Source organism: Orcinus orca, chromosome 1 (assembly GCF_937001465.1).
Source record: "Orcinus orca chromosome 1, mOrcOrc1.1, whole genome shotgun sequence".
NCBI classification, from domain to species: domain Eukaryota; kingdom Metazoa; phylum Chordata; class Mammalia; order Artiodactyla; family Delphinidae; genus Orcinus; species Orcinus orca.
In genome coordinates, this window is record NC_064559.1 from 131,814,651 (window position 1) to 131,836,763 (window position 22,113).

Below are 22,113 nucleotides of genomic sequence, written 5' to 3' on the forward strand. Positions count from 1 at the left end.
TGAAGTGAAGAAATTTAAAAATTTTATGAAGCAATCTGAAGTATAGAATAATTTAAGACTTTTATAATTTTCCCTCAAACTTTTATATTGTTTCATCTAAACTGAACTCAATAGCAGTTTTACTTTATTTTTTAATTTATCTTTCATTTTTTGGTCATGCCACGTGGCATGCGGCATCCCGGCTGCCCGACCAGGGTTCGAGCCTGTGCCCCCTGCATTGGACGTGTGGAGTCTTAACCACTGGATTGCCAGGGAAGTCCCTGAATTCAACAGCAATTTTAAAAGTGCCTCTCCCGAGATGAGTCTGGGGGTGAATGGATACATGTATATGTATGGCTGAGTTGCTTTGTTGTGCACCTGAAACTATCACAACATTGTTTATCGGCTATACTCCAATATAAAATAAAAAGTTAAATAAAATGCTCAAAAAAAAGTGCCCCTCCCTTATTAATCTTTCTAAAACATTCACTTTAGTTTTCATTGTAACAACAAATTCTTTTCATACATCATGTATCATTGGTTTATATGATATGTCATTAAGTCATGTTATCAAAACAAGAAATTCAAATGGCATCAAACAGGTTTGGGAATAACCCCAAGTGACTCAGGAGACACAAACTCAATAAAAGGAATGGAAATGTTATAGGTATACTAGAGAATGACATCCTAGCCTTGAGAGTTCTGCCTAACATGTCAGCATGCTCTACAGAGAACAGCTGAAGAGTACATTTAGTCACGTTCAGTTAAGGAGTTTCTACTCTAGATGACTTGTTTCCTTTTAGGCGCTCAGTACCTTTGGCTTTGGTTCCCCATTGCAACCTCCCTCAAAGGCCCATGGTACCAAAGAATCTCACCTCTTTTCTCTCTATTGTTCCACATCCAATTTATTATTTTAAACCTTTTAAGTGGACAGGGTTGACCATTTATCATTAATAAAGTAATTAGTATTAAGACGTTCATAACCCACTTTATTGTATGGGAATCTGGAATTTTATTACAATTACTTCATAAAGCTTCTTGGCGGGAGGGGGAAGGGTGAGCTGTGACAGGGCGAGAGAGAGTCATGGACATATACACACTAACAAACGTAGTAAGGTAGATAGCTAGTGGGAAGCAGCTGCATGGCACAGGGATATCGGCTCGGTGCTTTGTGACAGCCTGGAGGGGTGGGATAGGGAGGGTGGGAGGGAGGGAGACGCAAGAGGGAAGACATATGGGAACATATGTATATGTATAACTGATTCACTTTGTTATAAAGCAGAAACTAACACACCATTGTAAAGCAATTATACCCCTATAAAGATGTTAAAAAAAATAAATAAATAAAATAAATCTTTCAATTGAAAAGAGGCATCATATTTCCATTAGATCCTATTTTCCGTATGTCTGTTTTTCCAGTCAATAATTTCATCTAATTTTAGTTAAAAAAAAAAAAAAAAAAAAGAAAGCTTCTTGGCAATCCTAGGAAGATAGGGAACAGCAAACTTTTTCTGCAAAGGGCCAGATAGTAAACATCAATATAAATATATTAGGCTTTTCAGGTCCCTGTTGCATATTCTTGTTTTTTTGTTATAGTTGTTGTTGTTTTATACAAAAAGAAGCCAACTGACCGGCTTTGGGTTGGGTCATAGTTTGCCAACCTCCACTCTAAGATAAGGTAGAAAAAGCAACAATGTGCCTCCCTCCCAGATATCTAATATATACTTATAGAAACTAATATTTACTGAATGCTTCCAATGTGCCACAGAACCATGCTAAGTGCTTTATGTACATTATCGGATTCAATCCTCACAGCCATCCTATGCTACAATTACTATCATTATTTCTTTTACAGATAAAGAATTTGAGACTTGGAGAGATTAAGTAACTTCTCAATAATTATTAAATGGTACAATCAGAATCTAAACCCAGAAAGACTGACTTCTGAATTACTAAACTGTGTACTTCTGAAAAAGTTTTCAGCTGCTGGACTCAAGAATATATAGCTAATTAGTCATGTGGCACAGACTAGGACATTGATCTCCTGACTTAGTGCTGATTTACTAAATATTCAGAGAAATCTACATTTTAAAGGGAGATTTGACAGCATTTTAACCCCATGAATGAATGTCTGATGTTATAATATCAGGCACTGAAAAAAAAAAAGGTATTCTGGAAGGGATATAGGATCTCAAGTGTTACAAAGCTAAAATTAGGAATCACTGCCGTGCTTTTTCAATAAAGCAGCACAAGAGAATCTTTTTTTTTTTTTTTTTTTTTTTTTTTTGCGGTACGCGGGCCTCTCCCGTTGCGGAGCACAGGCTCCGGACGTGCAGGCTCAGCGGCCATGGCTCACAGGCCCAGCTGCTCCGCGGCATGTGGGATCCTCCCGGACCGGGCACAAACCCGTGTCCCCTGCATCGGCAGGCGGACTCTCAACCACTGCACCACCAGGGAAGCCCAAGAGAATCTTAATTATGGAATACTGAAGTGCAACAAATAAATTAGTTTAAAAATATAGCAGATTCAATTTCACTCAGAAAACATTAGAATAATAATTAACACAATGAAATGGGAGATCAGCAGTGGAGTGGATAAGGTAGGTACTTAGAGGTAGGCTAAAGATGACAGGAGGAAATAAAAATAGAGAGAAATGCCCAATATACAGATGGTATTCATCTGGTGATTGACAGCAATTCAGGAAAGAACGTAATGTTACAGAGATCCACAACAGGAGTAATGTGTTGCAGTACTCCAGGAAGCAATACTCAGAAAAGTACTAACATAATTAACAAATGGGATCCATGAACTCTAATGGGTCCTTTTATTATAACCTCTCTTCCGCCAAATAAAAAGAGCTCTCTTTGTTTCTCCTTTGAGAAGAAGTATTGGAGATAAGAAAGGACAAAGATGTGGGAAGGGTGGAGAAGTTATGCTTTGGAGAGGGAAAGGCCTGTGTAGAGGCAGAACAGTGTAGTAAATGTGACTTTCCTGGAGGCCCACTGCTATCTCTTTCCTCCTTGGATTGGGGGGAAATGCAAGTGATTCAAATCACCTTTCTCTCCTTGTCGCACATAAGTAAAGGACATACAGACTGTTGCTACCATCTACACAAAATCTCGTATCAAAGGCCTATTACCTGGATGATGATAGCAAACACTTATATGGTATTTACAATGTGCTAGGCACTGTTCAAAGTACTTAAATGCTTTTAGTAATGTAATACTCATAATAACGCTATGAGTATTATTATAATCTCCATCGTTGATGAGGATGCTGAAACACAGAATGGTTAAATGACTTCTCCAAATTCATACAGCTAAAGATGGTAGAGCTGGAATTCAAACCCAGGCAGACAGGTTCCATACATAGTTCACATACTCTTAACTACTCAGTTATAAATGATTTCTTTGGCTTAGTTGTAGCACCACAAGCAAGTGATTGTCATCAGATTGTCCGGCAGCACATAAAGGGCTCCAGGTATTGGGCTGCAGATCAAGGGAAAGGCTGGACAGAGCAACTAGCAACTGGAGACATAATCTTGGAAGAACTGGGATACCAGGGATGTTTTTGAAGAAGGAGCTTGAGCATAAGAGAAAGACAGTGACTCAATAAAAGAAACTATCTCTTTACCATACCAGTTTGGACATTAAACTAGCAAACTAAACTGTTCTAAAATTTGAGACCTACATTGAATGTAATTCTGCCCATAAATCCTGGTCTTTGTGAGTACTTGCATTGATCATTAAATATATGAGTACATATAATTAAAGCAGTCATTTTACAAACGGATTTTTAGCCATACCACTAGGATAAATGCTGACATTGATTATCTAGAACAAGAAATAATTCAGAAGGTTCTGTTGCTGGGCTTTAGATTATATTACATGATACAAGCATACATTGGAGATATTGAGGGTTCAGTTCCAGACCACCACAATAAAGCAAGTCACACTAACCTTTTGGTTTCCTAGTGCATATAAAAGTCACATTTACACTATAGTGTAGTCTAATAAGTGTGCAACAGCATTATGTATATACCTTAATTTAAAAATATTTTATTGCTAAAAAATGTTACCCATCATCTGAACCTTCGGTGAGTTGTAGTAGTAACATCAAAGATCACTGATCACAGAACACCATAACAAATATTATAATAATGAAAAAGTCTGCAATATTGTGAGAACTACTAAACTGTGACACAGAGACATGAAGTGAGCCAATGCTTTTGGGAAAAAAATGGTGCTGACAGACTTGCTCGATGCAGAATTGCCACAAGCTTACAATTTGTAAAAAACGCAATTATCTGTGAAGTGCCATAAAGGAAAACGAGGTACGCCTATGTTTTCTGAACTACTGACATAATATTCTTTGAACTGAATAATAAAGTAAATATGTACAAAGAGATGTTTACGTTTGGAATAGGAAGGTAATCTTGGGATTTAGAATTTGCCATTTTAACTCACATAAGGGCACTAACAACAAAGCAAGAAAACTTAAGCCAGATCTTCCTGAAACACGTTCTCAGGAAATTGCCTTTCTAGTTAACATAAATTTATTTTTTATTGCTAGGTGAACAAAATAAGCCAGAAATGTGGGCAAGAGCTGTCCTAAAATACAGACCTAACATTCTAGATCCAGCTCTTAAACAGTCCACTGTCAGGCAGTACACAGGGAGAAGACAAATACAGACACTGTTTCAGGACATACTGCAAATCATCACAGCGTCCTGCTTTCCCTGTATGACAACAATAGCCTTAGGGCTCCATAGGTAGAATTTTGCTAGGATGCCCATATGGTTTCAAGAAAAATCTGGCACAAGATAAAATCAAAGTAAATTAATTCTAAAAATAAAATTGTGCTGTCCCCCTACCCCAACCAAAAAGAAAGGCGTGCGTGTGCACACACACACCACTTGGGAATTTGTATATTCCCAAGTATGAGAAATACATATCCATGATATGGAAAATATATGAATAAATCTGTATCACACTCTGTATTTTACTATACATAATGCAGATTTCATAAAAAATAGGAAAATGTGTATATATATTTACAAAACCTATGTTCCCAGAAAGAAAAGTTCAAATTCTGAATGGTAGTCTAATGGAAACTGGCAATCCTAGAGTTTAGCAATGTACTACAGTCAGTTAACTGGCAAAACCAGTATGATTTCTGAGAGTACAAACATCACTACTATTTGGCTTGGTGGACTTCTGTAATCTAAACTCACTGCTAATTCCATTAAGGGCTGTGTACCCTTGAACCTACAAGACTGCTTCTTGCATCTGCAAAAATAGTCTGGCTCTTCCTCTTCTGCAGCACCAGAATAACTTAACATTCTATTTTGAAACACAAAGAGATAGGGAGGAGAACTCTGGGTTCCTCAGCTTTCTGGTTCCAATTCTAGTCTGTTATGAGGCCAGCTGTACCTCTTTCCCTTGAGTTCCAAGAAAAAACCTGTATTTTTATTAACATCTTTTCTTTCTTTAAGCAGATTTTAGTTACTTACCAAAAGAAGAGTCTAACCAAAACAGGCAGCAGGCTTTAATTTAAACTCTAAAAGCCTGGAATGTCTAAGCAACCCAACTCTACAGCAGAAAAATAATTTTTAAAAAGTACACTGAAATATTAAACCTCCTAATCCATGCTATTCAAGAGAATCGGCTATTTTGAATCAAAGGCTTTGAGCCAGAATGAATTCAGAGAAAATACATGTCATTCATGTAGAAATAATCATTTTCAATAGCATAATGCCTGTGAAATTAAAAATTGCATTTAATTACATTTTCTGTGACAGTGGCTTTCAAACCTATTTTAGGTAACAGTATATTTTCTTCTAATAAAATCTTCGGTTCATGCCCAATGCACAGCACAGATCTCCTCTAGCTGAGCATGTGCACATGTCTGGGTAGGGTCACCTGTGCATGTGTGAATGTGCAGATAGAAAATCCTGCCTAATGTCCAAACTCCTCCCCTGTCAGAGACCTCCTGAGGCATCACCATGGAACCCCTGTACCCTATGTGAATCAGCTTGAAAACCACCGTGCTAGAAAAAGATAGCTACCCTTTTACACTTTACTGTCACAACCAAGACACCAAATTAATCACATGCCTATTTACCTGTGAGCTTTAAAACTTTTTCCATCAACATAAATATCAATATCTGGGCAACACTGTTTCACATAAAGCTTCAATAAATCTTCTCCTAATTCAGATGCAGGTTCCAAGTCATAAATATCTTTAAAAGAGAAAAACAAGACTAAAAAAATAGATTCTTTAATAGTATATATATTCCAAAATTTTGTATTCTAATACTAGCAAAATGTTTTTCCACAGTTATCTCAATTAGCTACTGAAAGAGAGTAACAGTGACTGAAACATTTAAGTGGTAAATTCAAAGTAAAATGAAACTTTAAAATCATCTATCCTTTCTGCTCTGAAATATATATTTCTATTTAAATATAGATATACCTTTAAATATAGATACACATTTAAACATAGGTAATATTGTTACAAAATTATATACCAAAACTGAAGCCACTTCATGAACAGCTGACTTAGAAAATTTTCCAATTTTGATATTCTTTTTCACCACTTAATTTTTTCCTGTTCCTGTTCATGGATTTATGGCTAGGATAATCTGTGAACCAATAGAATTTCAACTAAAATCAATGGGATTTATAGGACACTTACTATGAGTTTAGTACTGTACATAGTATGGAGAGGTATAGAAAATAAACACTTTAAGAACTATCTCTACTTCAAAAGATTCACTTTAGGCAGTGGGAAGTGAAATATAAAACATGTACATATATATAAAAAAAGAAAAATACTAAATTGTATACTATAGCTTTGTCAGTTCAGAAATTTTTGTTAGTACACCTGGTGAGGATGGATCACCAGGAACATATTCCCACTCACCAATTTACAAATGTATACATTTATAAACCAGAATGCCAATACTGACTCTACTATCAGAAGAAATCCAGAATCCAACCACTACTCAATATCTCCACTGCTACCACTGTAAACAGATAAGTTAGGGGGTCCCCGGAGAAAGAGAACCATGAATGGCTTTCTTGACACAAGAGAACCCATTTTGGCCTAAGCCATTTTGTGATCTAGGCCTAGCTGCAATGCTTGCCCTTGAACAGGTCTCGGTAATTAATGATCTTAAGGGAGGGGATGCAGAGACAAGGGCAGAGCAGCCAAGAAACAATGGTGCAGCCTTGGAGCAGGAACAATATCTTTTGATCTCCTTATAGAACTAAAACTCCCAATAAATGGAAGATGAAGCAATCCTCATTCCAGAGAGAAGGTCATGGTTTGATAGCCTCGAGAACCAGAGAAGCTTATATGGAGACCACCTGAAGCCAGATTAAAGGAGTGCAGGCCCTGCACACACCCTAATCTTATGAGCAACCTCACCCTTGAACTGTTGCTATAAAACTCTCATCAAATTTTCCCAGGTTGGGACACACAGTTTTTGAGGGGCAGGAGCCCGCTGTGTCCCCCTTTGCCTGGCAAAGCAATAAAGCTATTCTTTTCTACTTCACCCAAAACCCTGTCTCCAAGATTTGATTCGGCACTGGTGCACAGAGGCCAAGTTTTTGGCATCACCATCCCAGTTCAAAACAATACGGTTCTCTCTATTTTTTTTAAGAGTAAAAGCCAAAGTCTTACAATGGCTTATCAAGCCCCACATCTGGCTCCTCACTACCTCTCTAATCTCATTGTCTACTCTTTTGCTTATTTCCATACTGAACTCTCTCTCATTCCTCCAAATGGCAAGTTATGTTCCCATGTTAGGATATTTCTACTGCCATTTCTTTTGCCTTGAACACTCATCTCCCAGATATCCACTTGGCTAACTTCCTTACTGGATTCAAATCTTTGTTTAAACATCACCTTTTAATCAAGGCTGACTCTGACCACCCATTTAAAATTGCAACTCCCATCCCTAGCACTCCCAATCCTCCTTCCTCTGTCCTATTTTTTCTATAGCATGTCACCTTCTAACTTCTTTACTACATTATTGTCTATCTCCACCCCCACCGTACCTTCTCTAACTGGAATCTAAGCTCCAAAAGAGCTGGAAGTCCACTTTAGTTATTGAAGTATCCCTTAGACCTAGAATAGTCCTAACACATAGATCCTCAATAAATATTTGTTGAATAAATTAATGTATCAAATACTACATAAAAAGATTTCTGAAGAAAAAACATAAAACTCCATCCAGAATAAAGCAGGGGAAGGAGGCAGATCCTACCACTTCCAGATATTCCTATAGAAGACTTAAAGCACATAAATTAGTGGGAGATGTTGAAGGAATAGTCTTCATTTCGATGATTCAAAGATCAGAGTATAATTTTTGACCCAAAGGGAAAATCTAGAAACTTTTCAAAAGAAAACCAAGCTAATTTGATAGATGATTACCTATCTCAACTCCCAATTATGTACTCAAATAGCCTCCTGAACTTGATACATCACAGTGGGGTATAATAAAAATATATATTTGGTCTTTCTCCCCCATTCCTGGCACAGAGCTTAAAACTCTTGAAATTTCCTAAATTATAGGAATGTCTTACTTGAGTTTATGCTAATGAGGCGATTCAGGGTAGGGTTCCTAAATAGCTTCAGGATGGGGGCTGGTCACCAGAAAGGACAAATATGTGATTAAAGAGTGGGAACTATCAGTGTTCCCCCCCATATCCAGGGAGGGAAAGGGGGCTATAGATTGAATTATAAAAATTCTTGAATAAGATTCAGGGAGCTACTGGGTTGGTGAACACACTGACTTGTTGGAAATATAACAGGGAAGAACCAAATCTGACTACATATTGGATGTTTCTTTGACTTTAACCCTTGCTTCCCACTGCTTTTGTTCACTAAAAGGATACTGTCTATACATAATGGCCTGCCTCAGGGAACCCTGCCCCTCTGCCTGAATGTTAAACCAAAGTGCCTTTGTTCAGGGAAACATCCGGACCCTGTCCACCCCGTGGATGGCTGCAAGAAAGAAGAATTTAACACATCCCCTCCCTGAGGCTGGCCATTCCAGGGGATATTTGCAAAACTTATGGCCTTTTTACTTTACTTCCTCATCTCCTCCCCCTCTCTGTGCTATAAAAGAAACTGGCATCCAAACCCCGATAAGATGGTTATTTTGAGACTTTAGTATGCCATCTTCCCGGTCTGCCAGCTTTCCAAATAAAGTCATATTCCTTGCCTCAACACCTCGTCTCTGATTTATTGGCTTGTCATGCGGCGAGCCGAGCGAGCTTGGACTTGGTAACAGAAAGATGGCGCACCCTGAGGGGGCATGGAATTTGTTCTGTATACTGTCCTTGCCCACCCCACCCCATACCTCACCCTATGCATCTTTTCCATTTCGCTGTTCCTAAATTATATCTTTTACGATAAACACATAAACGTAAGAGAAATGTGTTCCTGAGTTCTGTGAGTCATTCTAGCAAATTATTGAACCTTGGAGGAGGATGGTCATGGGAACTCCTGAATTTGTAGTCACTGGGCACAAGCCCGGGTAGTAAAAAGCACCAGAATATGTCACCCCAAAACATGCCACTTTGGCATGAGGATTATTTTGAGCTAAAGGTACTTGAGAAGGAGCAGATGCAGGAAAAGCTATTTACATCCCCCTAACTGCCTAAAAATAAAAGTACAAATTTTCCCTTTTGTAAAGGAAATTTCCATTTGTAAAGATATCTCCTTACTATTCTCATCACTTGACTCTTATTTGCATAACAAGACAATCCTTATTCACCATACATTTTCTCCCCTCATCTTCCCATAACTTGCCTCCACCACCTAGTAGCCCAAAAGTCCTTTCTTTCATTTAGCCTAAAATGATATATAAGCCTCAATCATCCGGCCACCTTCCTGAATCTCCTTTCTTTGTGAAACTCCCGGTACAAAAGAAAGTAATGAAAACCATTTTTCCCCCTTGTGTTAATCTGTCTTACTTCAGTTAAATTCGTAGGCCAGTCACAGAACCTAAGGAGGTAGAAGGAACTCTTTTCTCCCCTACAGTAGCCTAAGCACTCCACTTGTGTTGAAGTGGGGGCAATATTGTAGGACTAAGTCCCTAACCTGTGGGGTCTGTGCTAACTCTAGATAGTTAACTGCCAGAATTGAACTGTTGCATGCCCATTTGGTGCTAGGAGAATTGGTATGTGGAAAAAAACCACACACATTTGGTGTCAGAAGTGGTACCCAGAAAAACAAAAACAAAAACACAATCACAGAAACCCAAAACTGTTCCACAACCTGAAGTCATCATTCCACTCTACCTTAAATTTGCTCTGTTCATACTCCTTAAGCCTGCAAAATAGTACCACCTAAACTCCTTAAAATAGCTTATGAGTAAGGTGACCACATCTTTTCGTTTGCCTGGGGCAGTCCAATTAATGCCTCTTGTCCCAGAATAATTATCAACAGCAATAATAATTTTTCATCTTTCACTCTCTCAAAAGAATCCTAGTTTGGACCATAGACTATAAAGTCATCCTTTATAGAAGGCTTTCATTATCTGGCTTTTGCTTATGTATCCAGGTTCATCCCTTACTTTGACCATTCCTGTCCCCTACTCTACCCTACACCCACAACAAACCATTTCTGGTTTTCCAAATTTGCTATGTGCCTGGTTCTCTTTGCCTCCAGGCATGTTGTTTCCTTTGCCTGGAACACTTCTCCCCTAAACTCTTTATGCCTGGTTAACTTCTGCTTTTTCCTTCAAGATTCAGTTCAGATATCACTCGCTTCATGTAGCTTTCTCTGAAGGCCTAAGCCTAGGTTACATGGGCCCTATCTGTGTCCTTATCACACTTGGTACATAACTTACCTGACTGTACCTCCTACTAAACTGCAGAATAGGAACACTATCTGTTTTGTTCACTATCAAATCTTCAAAACTAGCACAAAGTTGATACTCAATGTAATGATTAGAATAGCATCTCAGGAATAAACAGCAAGTGCAAAAGAACAGAAGTGGCAAAACATACTTCCTTAGAAGGAAATGCCAAGTAAGTCAGTAAGAATAGAGCTCAGGGGGTATGAGGGGTTGTGAAGACAGGAGGTAGTAGCGTTCTAGGCAGGAGTCAGTTCCCAACATCCCCTTGCACCATGGGAAAGAAGCTGGGATTTATATTAAGGCTGTGTGAGACTACTGCAGGATTTTAATAAGGGAAGTGCCATGACCACACTTGAAATTGATGGACGTTGTTCTGTACAATAGAGATGGAGGGTGGCACAACAAGAGGCCTGGTGACCAGCTGGGGTTCAAATTCTCAAGGAAAATAGCAAATTCCTGAAATAAAGAAATGGCAGGAGGGTAAAGAAGAGAAGTATTTAAGAATATTTAGGAGACAAATCAACAGACATGATCATGAATCGAAGGAAGGGTAAAAGAGTAACTGAGGAGAAAGATGGTAATATAATTCACACTGATACAGTATTTAAGAAAAGAGCAGGTTGAGAAAGCGGATGATTAGGTCAGTTTGACACAAGTTAAATTTTGAGATATTTAAGGTATATTTAGACAGATATGTTTAGTCAGTGGTTAGATACGAAGCTAAAAAAAAAAAATTGGAGAATACCAATTATTTAAGGGGCAGAAAGAGGAAGTTCCAGTGAAGGAGACTGAGGAGTGACCAAGAGGGAAGGAAAGGAAAAAGCCCCATTATGCCCAAATTGTTCCCTAATATGTCAATTGTGTTGGATCAAACCCATGTTTTGAAAACAAGTGTTATAGCAGAATTGGATATATTTGAAAGTATCTGTTAACTAAAGAGTTTTATTACCGGTGTTTAGTGCAACAACAGTAAAAACAAACTGATTTAAGCTTAGTTAGATTTCTTTTATATATGTTCACTGTATCTCATTATGGTGAATGAAAGAATACATGCATGTATGCCTGTTCTAGGCTTGAGGTAGATCTATTCATATTTTTTAATTATCTCATTTAATCTCAGTCCTAAGAAGTGGTTTCAGACTGATTTTATAGATGAGGACTCTAAGACTCAGAGAGTGTAAGGGACTTTCCTAAGGCCACATAGTTAGAGCAGTTGGCAGAGCTGGTATTTGATACCCATTTTTCCTGCCTATAGTCTAGAGCTCTGCATGGTCCCACAGCAGCCTATTAAAGTGGCCAAACAAGTTTTGAGTATAAGTGAATAGAGCTCATTAACCCCTCAACCCCTTGCCTTCATCTACTTTCTCCATCACTCCATGGAAACCTCCGTGTTGACTGGTTTACCAGACACTTGCTTGTCCACATCTTACACTTGCTTGTCCACATCTTAACTCCTTTGCAGTATTGCATACAGTCAATGCCACCCTCCTTGAAACTTCCTTTGTCTTCTCTGACACTATGCTCTTGATTTTTCCCTCTTAGGTGCAAGCTAATCCATGAGAAACACTAGGTCAATGCAAAGAACTGCACCAAGCCCAACTCAGCCCTGTAAGAATACACAAAACGTACACAAACACCTGAAACATATACCAGATACCTCAGTTCACCCACACCTACCCATTTCTGGTGTAACAAACTTCTATCTGATTTCAGATAGCAACTTCTGGGAGACCATTTTCTACGAATATTTTTGTGCTTCTGTATGGTCTGGCCTTTCTGAGCAGAGCACTGGCAAATTTGGATAAAAGATGGTTAAACAACAAACATGTCTTAGAAGTCAGAGATAATGTGATGCTCCAGAAAGATTCAGACTACCCTCCCCTCAAAACCATTTCCTTACACTCTAGGGTACTGAAGCTACCTTATCCTAACCAGAGAAGATTTATTTACCTTCCCGAGAGAGAGGTGTCTCTCTCTCTCTGCAGAGGAGGATGGGCAGATCTGCCAGCAGCCTATAAAAGTCTCATAATGTTGGTGTTCCCCTCCTATGGTGCAATCCCACTGCACGTGCAGGACAGGTAACATCAGGCCCTCACCACATAGCCTCGTGGGGACTAAGGGTTGGGAAGTGGTGCTGAGATGCTCTGTAAGTAACAAACAGTCTGTTCTCTGATCCAGGGGTCTCGAGTTTCCTGTTAGAATATCTACTGTATATATATCTATATCCTTAACAACCTCCTTCCACCAATTCACAATAATTCACAAGCTGCAACCCTTCTGACACCCACTTATACAAACAAACTAGAGGTGTTTTTCAAGGTCAAATGCCACATTTATTGTAGTACTTACATATTTCTGAACCATTTAACATGGGTAAAACTATGCTAACCATTTTTATTAGGTTCCTATCTTTTAAAAATGTGTCACGACAAAAGTTTCAGTGATTTTGTGTCATGACAAAATGTATTGGTGATTTTTGTGTTGCATGGTGTTTTTTAAGGAATGCATATATTGTGTTATAACAGAATTGATTCTATAATCTGCTAAAGCTTTTATTGGTGTAGATTAGAATAAGGATGACAATATATGGAGGCTTAAAAGAATTATGAATTATGTGTGTATTTTTTAATAATAACCCCATCTCTAATTACTTAGGAAAACTGGGAGTTGACCATATTATTATTTCCATTTACCCATAATTTACTTTCATTTATTTTTATTATATTGACTTTCATTTACTTTTATTTCATTTACTTATAAAAAGTGATCAGTAGAGCTGACTTGTGAAGTATATTTTTCTCTAATTGTATCAGAATATAATTACTTTCATGGCTATAAAATTTTATAAAAATCCATAAAAAATACCTCACCAGTGGAAATTAAATTGTCCTCCTTGTTGTTATCTTCTGGAATGTCCTCTTTATTGTTATCTTCTGGAATTTCATGCTTCATAAAAGAATGATCAGATGACCTTTTACCTACAGATGACCTTCCATCATTGTCAGTACACTTTCCAACACTGAAGTCACATTTCTTTTGTGGTACTCCACTCTCCACTATCTTTTTCCTGAGAATTTCCTCTTCATAGTTTATGTTTCTGTTTGATGAGTATACAGTCCTAAAAGACAAAATGTAAAATAAATGTCAGTGATTCTTAAAAGCTAGTTTTCCAGCATGCTGCGTTCATAGATAACGGCTATATAGTTTTAAAACCTTTCTAATCTGGACTAACTAGAGGAAAGATCAATCTAAAATAACAGAAAGTTTGAAAAGTAGTCTATAAAAATTTTTAATGTTAAAAAGGAATATATAATGCCAACAAATTATATAACCTAAATGAAAGGGACAATTCCTAGGAAGGATACACACTAACCAAACTTGATTTAAGAAGAAACAGGGTATCTGAATAGACAAATAACAAGAGATTGAATTAGTAATCAAAAACTTCTCACAAAGAAAAACACAGGACCAGGTGGCTTCACTGCTGAACTCTACCAAATTTAAAGAAGAATTAATGCCAATCCTTCACAAACTTTTCCAAAAGATATAAGATGGAACACTTCCCAATTCATTATGTGAAGCCAGAATTATCCTGACATAAAAGCAGACAAAGACATCACAAGAAGAGAAAACTACAGACCAACATTCCTTACTAATATAGAGAAAAAATCTTCAACAAAATCATAGCAAAGTGAATCCAGCAACATATAAAAAGAATTATACATCATGACCAACTGGGCTTTATTTCAGGAATTCAAGGGCAGTTAAACAGATGAAAATCAATATTATATACCATATGCTATAGCCTGAATGTTTGTGTCCCCTAAAATCATATGTTGAAAGCCAACTCCCAATGTGATGATATTAGTAGGTGGGGCCTTTGGGAGATGATTAGGTGGAGTCCTCATGAATGGGATTAGTGCCCTTATTAAAAGCAGCTCCAAAGAGATCCCTCACCTTCTTCTACCATGTGAGGGAACAATGAGAAGTCAGCAGTCTGCAACCTAAAACAGGGCCTTCTCCAGAACCCTACCATGCTGGCACTCTGATCTTGGATTTCCAGCATCCAGAACTATGAGAAATAGATTTCCGTGGTTTATAAGTCACCCAGTCTGCAGTGTCTTGTTATAGCAGCCCAAATGGACTAAGACACCATATCAATAGGACAAAAACTACATGATCATCTTAGTTGATGCCAAAAAAAAAAAAAAAAAAGGATTTGACAAAATCCAACCCCCTGTCATAATAAAACACTCAGCAAACCAACAATACAGTAGAGGGAAACATCCTCAACCTGATAAAGGAGATCTATGAAAAACTCACAGCTAACATCAGACTTAACGGTAAAAGACTGAAAGCTTTCTTCCTAAGATCAGTAAGGATGTCTGTCTGCTCTTACCACTTCTATTCAACATTTAACTGGAGATTCTAGCCAGGGCAATTAAGCAAGAAAAAGAAATAAGCTGGATTGGAAAGGAATAAGTAAAGCTATCTTCATTTACAAATAGCAAACATGTGTATAGAAAATCCTTGGAAATTCACCCAAAAACTATTTGTTAAACAAGTTCTGCAAGGTTGCAAAGTACAAGATTCATATGCAAAAATCACTAGCAATGAACAATCCAAAATGAAATTAGAAAATAATTCAATTTACAACAGCATCAAGAAAATAAAATACTTAGAAACATATTTCACAAAAAGTGCAAGACATATCTTGAAAGCTACAAAACAATGCTGAAAGCAATTAAATAAATGGAAACACATTCCAGATGATTTAATATTGTAAAAATGGCAATACTCTCTGAATTAATCTGCAGATTCAGTGCAACAGCTATCAAAATTCAGCTAGTTTTCTGCAGAAATTGACAAGCCAACCCTCAAAGTCAAATAGAAATGCTGGAATAGCCAAAACAATCTTTACACAGAACCAAGTTGGAAGATTCACACTTTCTGAATTCTAAGCTTCCTACAAAGCTATAGCCATCAATACTGTGTGGTACTGGTATAAGGATAGACACATAGATCAGTGGAATAGAATTGAATGTCTAGAATATAGATTTATAGGCAACTGATTTTAAACAGGGGTGTTGTGATATATAATATGAACTATATATTTGGTCTTTGTCCACTATTCCCAGCACGTAGCTTCTAAAACCCTTCTAATTTCCTATGTAAAAACCACAGAACATCTTTTATTATAGTACTTAAGTTTTGTTCCCAGGTCCTGAAATAGCTCCAGAAGGATAAAGGTGAAATGAATGTCTTTTGTTATTCATAGCAAGCCCCTTTCAACCACACCAGAGTTTACATTAGTGAAGTTGGTGACTTTTTGAAAGCTCCTAAAAATAGGGGCTGGTTGCCTGGAGAACCAACCAAGTGCTTTGAAGGTTGGAACTTTCAGCTCTCCCCTCCACCTCTGGAGAGGGGAGAGGTTGAATTAATCACCAACAGTCAATGATTTAAACAATCATGCCTATGTAATGAAGCCTGCATGAAAACCCTAAAGGATGGGTTTCAGTGAGCCTCTGGGTTGGTGGACACATGGAGGTGCTGGGAGAGTAGTGAACCCAGAGAGGGCTTGGAAGCTCCTTCCCATATCCCTTGCCCTATGCATCACTTCTATCTGGCTGTTCCTGAATTTTTTCCTTTTATAATAAACCAGTAATATGGTAAGTAAAAAGTTTTCCTAAGTCCTGTGAGCTGCTCTAGCAGATTAATTGAACCTGAGGAAGGGGTCATAGGAATCTACATTTATAGCCAGTTGATCAGAAGCACAGGCAACAACCTGAGGCACAGGTAGCAATCTCCAGGTAAATAGTGTCAGAACTGAGTTAAATCTGTAGGACACCCAGCTGGCATCTGGAGAACCTCAGAATTGTTTGGTGTGGGGAAAAACTCCTGCGAATTTGGTGACCACAAGTGTCAGAAGTAAAGTACTCAATGAGCAGAGTATTAAGAGTAAAGGAGACACACAGGAGGGTGTTTTTCCTTTACAGGTATTCAGACAATCCAATGGAGAAAGAAAAGTCTCTTCAAAAAACAGTGCTGCGGAGGCTTCTCTGGTGGCGCAGTGGTTGAGAGTCCGCCTGGCGATGCGGGGGACACGGGTTCGTGCCCCGGTCCGGGAAGATCCCACATGCCGCGGAGCGGCTAGGCCCGTGAGCCATGGCCGCTGAGCCTGCGCGTCCGGAGCCTGTGCTCCGCAACGGGAGAGGCCACAACAGTGAGAGGCCCGAGTACCGCAAAAAACAAAAACAAAACAAAACAGTGCTGGGCCTCTCACCTTCTGAGACGGCCCACACTCTGTCTGTGGAGTGTGTTCCTCCCAGGGCCACTCTCGCCTTTTGAGACAGACCACATTCTGTATATGGAATGTATCTGTGTATCTCTCTAAATAAATCCACTTCTTACCTATACAAAAAAAAAAAAAAAAAGGTACTGGGACAACTAGATATCCAAATGTGAAAGAACAATGTTGGACCCTAGCCTCACACTATATACAAAAATTAACTCAAAATAGGTCAAAGCTCTAAATGTAAGAACTAAAAAGGTAGACACAGGATAAGTAATTGTGACCTTGGATTAGGCAATGGTTTCTTAGATATGACACTAAAAGCACAAGTTATAGAAGAAAAAATAAAATGAAAGTCATAGAGATTAAAAACTTTTGTGTTTTCAAGGATACCATCAAGAAAGTTAAAAGACAACCCACAAAATGGGAGAAATGTTTGCAAATCATATATCTGATAAGGGACTCGTATCTAGAATATATAAAGAATTTCCAGGGGCTTCCCTGGTGGCACAGTGGTTGAGAATCTGCCTGCCAATGCAGGGGACACGGGTTCGAGCCTTGGTTTGGGAAGATCCCACATGCTGCGGAGCAACTAGGCCCGAGAGCCACAACTACGGAGCCTGTGCATCTGTAGCCTGTGCTCCACAACAAGAGAGGCCGCAACAGTGAGAGGGCCACGCACCGTGATGAAGAGTGGCCCCCGCTCGCTGCAACTAGAGAAAGCCCTCGCACAGAAACGAAGACCCAACACACCCAAAAGTAAATAAATAAATTTATTTAAAAAAAAAAAAAAGAATTTACAAAACTCAATAGTGTAAAGACAAATAACCCTATTTCAAACTGGGCAAAGAATGCGAACAGATAGTTCTCCAAAGAAGATATACAAACAACCAATATGCACATGAAAAGATATTCGACATCACTGTCCATCAGAAGAATGCAAATCAAAACCACAATGAGTTACTGCTTCACACCCACTAGGGTACCTATAATCAAAAAGACATAATAACAATAACAAGTGTTGTCAAGAACACAGAGAAACTGGAATCCTCATACATGCTGGTAGGAATGTAAAATGGTGTAGCCAGTTTGGAAGAGTCTGGCAGTTCCTCAAAACGTTTAACATATGACCCAGCAATTCGACTCCTAGGTACATAACACAAGAGAACTGAAAGCATATGTTCACACAAAAACTTGTACATGAATGTTTGTAGTAGAATTATTTATAACAGCCAGAAAGTCAGAACAACTGAAATGTATATCAACTGATGAATGCATAAACACAATTTATATCCATATGTACAGAAAAGAGTTAACACAGGTGGGACTGCTATCTTTTGAAAGACTTGATTGTAAGAGGTGTCCTTGGCTGGTATCTGGGAACATTATTTCAACGGTGTTCCTAGCATTCTCTAAATGACAAAGGTGGCTCAGCTGTTTTTAGCTTGTGCATTGTGTATACAAATAATATGGTTTATGCTGAACACATGCTTTCCTTCTAGGAGTCTGGAATATGGGTACACATCAGGCAGGAGACCAACTCCCAGTAAAAACTCTGGGCATTGAGCCTGTAATGAGCCCCCGTGGTTGGCAACATTACAGAGTTGCTGTCATAACTCACTGTAGGAAAATTAAACATGGCCTGTGTGGCTCCACTGGGAGAGGACCCTTGGAAGCTTGTGTCTTGTTTCCCGTGGATTTCACCCCATGTACCTTTTCCCTTTGTTTCCTTTGTAATAAATCAGAGGCTAGAGTATAACTATATGCCGAGTCTTATGAGTCCTCCTAGTGAATCATCAAACCTGGGAATGGTCTTGGCAACCCTTGATCCATCACACAATGAAATATTCAGCCATAAAAAGGAACAAAGTATTGATAAACAACACAACATGGATGAACCTTGAAAACATCACACCCAGTTTAAAAACCCACACATAAAAGGCCATATACTATAAAAATCCATTTACATGAAACGCCCAGAATAGGCAAAACCATGATAGAAAGTAGATTATTGGTTGCCAGGAAGTGGGGGGAGGAGAGAGTGGAAAGTGACTGCTAATGGGTATGGCAAGTGCAATCACCAAGAATTAAGTTATTAGAGAAACTGACAATAGTCAATTTCTTTGAAGAATGAAGAGGACTGACCTGGAGGGGTCTATGGATGACTGACCAGTGGTACAGATTGGTAAGATGAGATTCAAAGACAGGGGGTTTAGGAAGAAGGGAGGGAGAAAGGTCTAGAGGCAGTAATGAAGTTCACAAGTGTTTTAAAATGTACCTGGGGGGAGTTCCCTGGTGGCCTACTGGTTAGGATTCTGGGCTTTCACTGCTGTGGCCTAGGTTCAATCCCTGGTACTAAGATCCTGCAAGCCACGTGGCAACAAAAAAAAAGGTACCTGGGAATTTAGGTTTATTCAGGTATGGTGAGGCCAACTGATCAGGAGATGATTACCAGTGAATAGATAGTTTACAACTTACAGTTCACAAGAGGAATGGGGAATACCATGCCAGATAGGGCCACATGGGGAAGCAACAGCATCTATTAGAGACATAACAGGGAGGGCAAAGCATAGGCAAAAGTGGTTTTTGTGGGAAGGAATGGGTGAGGCAAGGTAAGCAGCTGACCAAGTTTAGGATTAAATAGTTTGAGTAATTTGGGGGAGAGGGGCTCTGGGCTATAAGGATGGTCTTTAGTTGTCTGGTACCTGGCTCTGGGATGATTAGGGAAGGAGAGTGTTGCCTTCTAGAGTATAAGAAACAGACAGAAGAGGTGGGTGTAGGAATGGCTTCAGGATTACTTGGTTTGCATATCAAAGTCATGCTCAGGGAATTAGCTAACTCTGGAAGGGGCAGTCTCTCCCCAGTTAGTGAGGCCCCAGATGCCAAGTTACATATATATATAGTTAATATTACAAGACACCTATTCCACCCACTTCAGCCCTACTAGTGTAAGGGATGTGGGAGAGAAAATAGCCACCACCTGAGAAAGCTGTAGGGGAAACGGAATCTTTTACACTGTGCTGCTGTTCTATGTGTTTACTTGATTGACATTTTATACTAGCATTTCCCAGTTATTGATGTTAAATTGAAAATTTAAAGGTCTTCCCTTTTTTCCTTCCTTTACACACACAGTGCACGCACACACACACAAACATGCACACACAACTATAATGTGGTAAGTCTTAGGAAATCAAAGATTTTTATTGAATTTTAATCATGAGGTCATAAAGCAGGAACTACTTTCCAGTGCCAATCATTTGAGCCATATCTGAAGACACGGTACATAAAAAATTTCTTCGAAGACTGTACTTACTATGCTAACTTAAGTGCATAGCAAAGGACCCTACAATAAGTAGCAATATGACAGTATACTTCAAAATCTTTATTGGTTATTTAAAGAGAAGGATGTGTGTTGAAGATACTTATAAGGACTGCATTTCATACTATAAAAATTTAAAAATCTGTTATCAGAATTTTTACTAAAAAATGTTATCTCAATACTCCACATTATAATCCTCTCCTTATGCTTTATATTAACACAGAAAATTTCAATACAATCTGCCTTTTAAAAAAGGGGGAGGTACATCACAAGCACTTTCTATATGCAAGACACTGATGAGATACCACTGGGAATGCTCACATCGATGAGATGATCTAATCTCAAGGAGCTTACATAACCACAGACATATTTCACTAACCTAACACAAAACAATGTGATTAAGTGCTTAAAACAGAGGATTGTGAAGTGCTAGGAAGCACAAAGCCATTTACTCCAACGTCCTTGTTCTAAATATGAGAAAATTAAGGCTCAAAGAAATCATAAAACAAGGTAATGCACAGCCAGAAGGCATATCTCTGTCTTGTTGCCAAGTCCAGTGCTTTCTCCACTCTACCATACTGTCTCTCATTCAATCTTTTTTTCTAACCCTTTTAAAGACAACAAATAAAGGATAACATTAATGTAATTTCTCTTTCTCTAATATATAAAAATTTGACTTTTCCCAAGCATCTTTTTCTAAACATACACTCAATAGCTGGAGAAATGTGTAATATCAAAGGGCTACTACTATGAATAATACTTACAATGTATTCAGTGCTTACTATATCTCAGGTCACTGAGCTAAGTGCTTCACAAGCATCTAATTTAACCCTCACAACAACGCTATGAGGTAGGTATTATGTCCATTTTTCAGGTGAGGAAACTAATGTAAGTGATCAGTCCAAGTTCACTCAGTTAGAAATGGTAGACCTGGCTTGACCACAGAGCCTACTCTACAACAAAGCCACTATACCACCTACTAGAAAAACAAAAGTGTGTATTTTAAAATTATGGCTGGAACTCAGTGATGAACCTATTATGAACTATACTGGAAAATGATAATGATTTTCTAAATTGCACTTAAAGTATTTGTTTAAATTATAGTATGTCATACTGTTCTTACAAACAGAGGAAGCCAAGGATACCCATTTTTCTGTTTATGCTTATTGGAGCTTCATATAAGAAACTCTGAAATAATAAAAACAGATCATTCAAGCAACTGTCAGAGCATGAAATGAAGAAAAATACACCAAATCACACACATATACTTAAGTTTAATTATCCAAAAAGAATTTTCAACATTAAAGTCAACATGATTTTGATTATAGGCAAATAGTATGTCAGCAAATAACTAAAAGACTAGCATCTAAAAAATACCTAGGATTCAGGACATAAAAACACAAAAATCCAACTCTGATTTCTCATAAAAGTTAAAATGATAATTGGCACTGGCATTAAGGACAGACATACAGACCAATGGAAAAGAATTTAGAGACCGGAAATAAACCCTAACGTTTATGTGTGTATTAGTCTGCTTGGGCTGCCACAACAAAAATCATAGACTGGTGGCTTAAACAACAGAATTTTATTTCTTACAGTTCTGGAGGCTGGACGTCAAGATCAGATGTCACCATGGTGGGGTTCTGGTGA

At 38.3% G+C, this 22,113-nt stretch overlaps 1 protein-coding gene across 6 annotated transcripts in view; it reads right to left on the bottom strand.

The window, feature by feature from the left end:
* Positions 1–22,113, bottom strand: part of BTBD8 (BTB domain containing 8) — a 108,151-nt gene that overhangs the window by 80,872 nt on the left and 5,166 nt on the right. For 5 of the 6 annotated variants that reach the window (XM_049714038.1, XM_033432672.2, XM_049714024.1 and 2 more), the window contains exons 3-4: positions 13,723–13,970; positions 6,103–6,220 (exon numbers count right to left, since the gene is read on the bottom strand). In XM_049714038.1, the coding sequence (XP_049569995.1) occupies positions 6,103–6,220; positions 13,723–13,970 (366 nt within the window). Of the gene's footprint in view, positions 1–6,102; positions 6,221–13,722; positions 13,971–22,113 lie in introns of those variants that run through there. The other variant, XM_004263021.3, reaches the window with a different exon arrangement.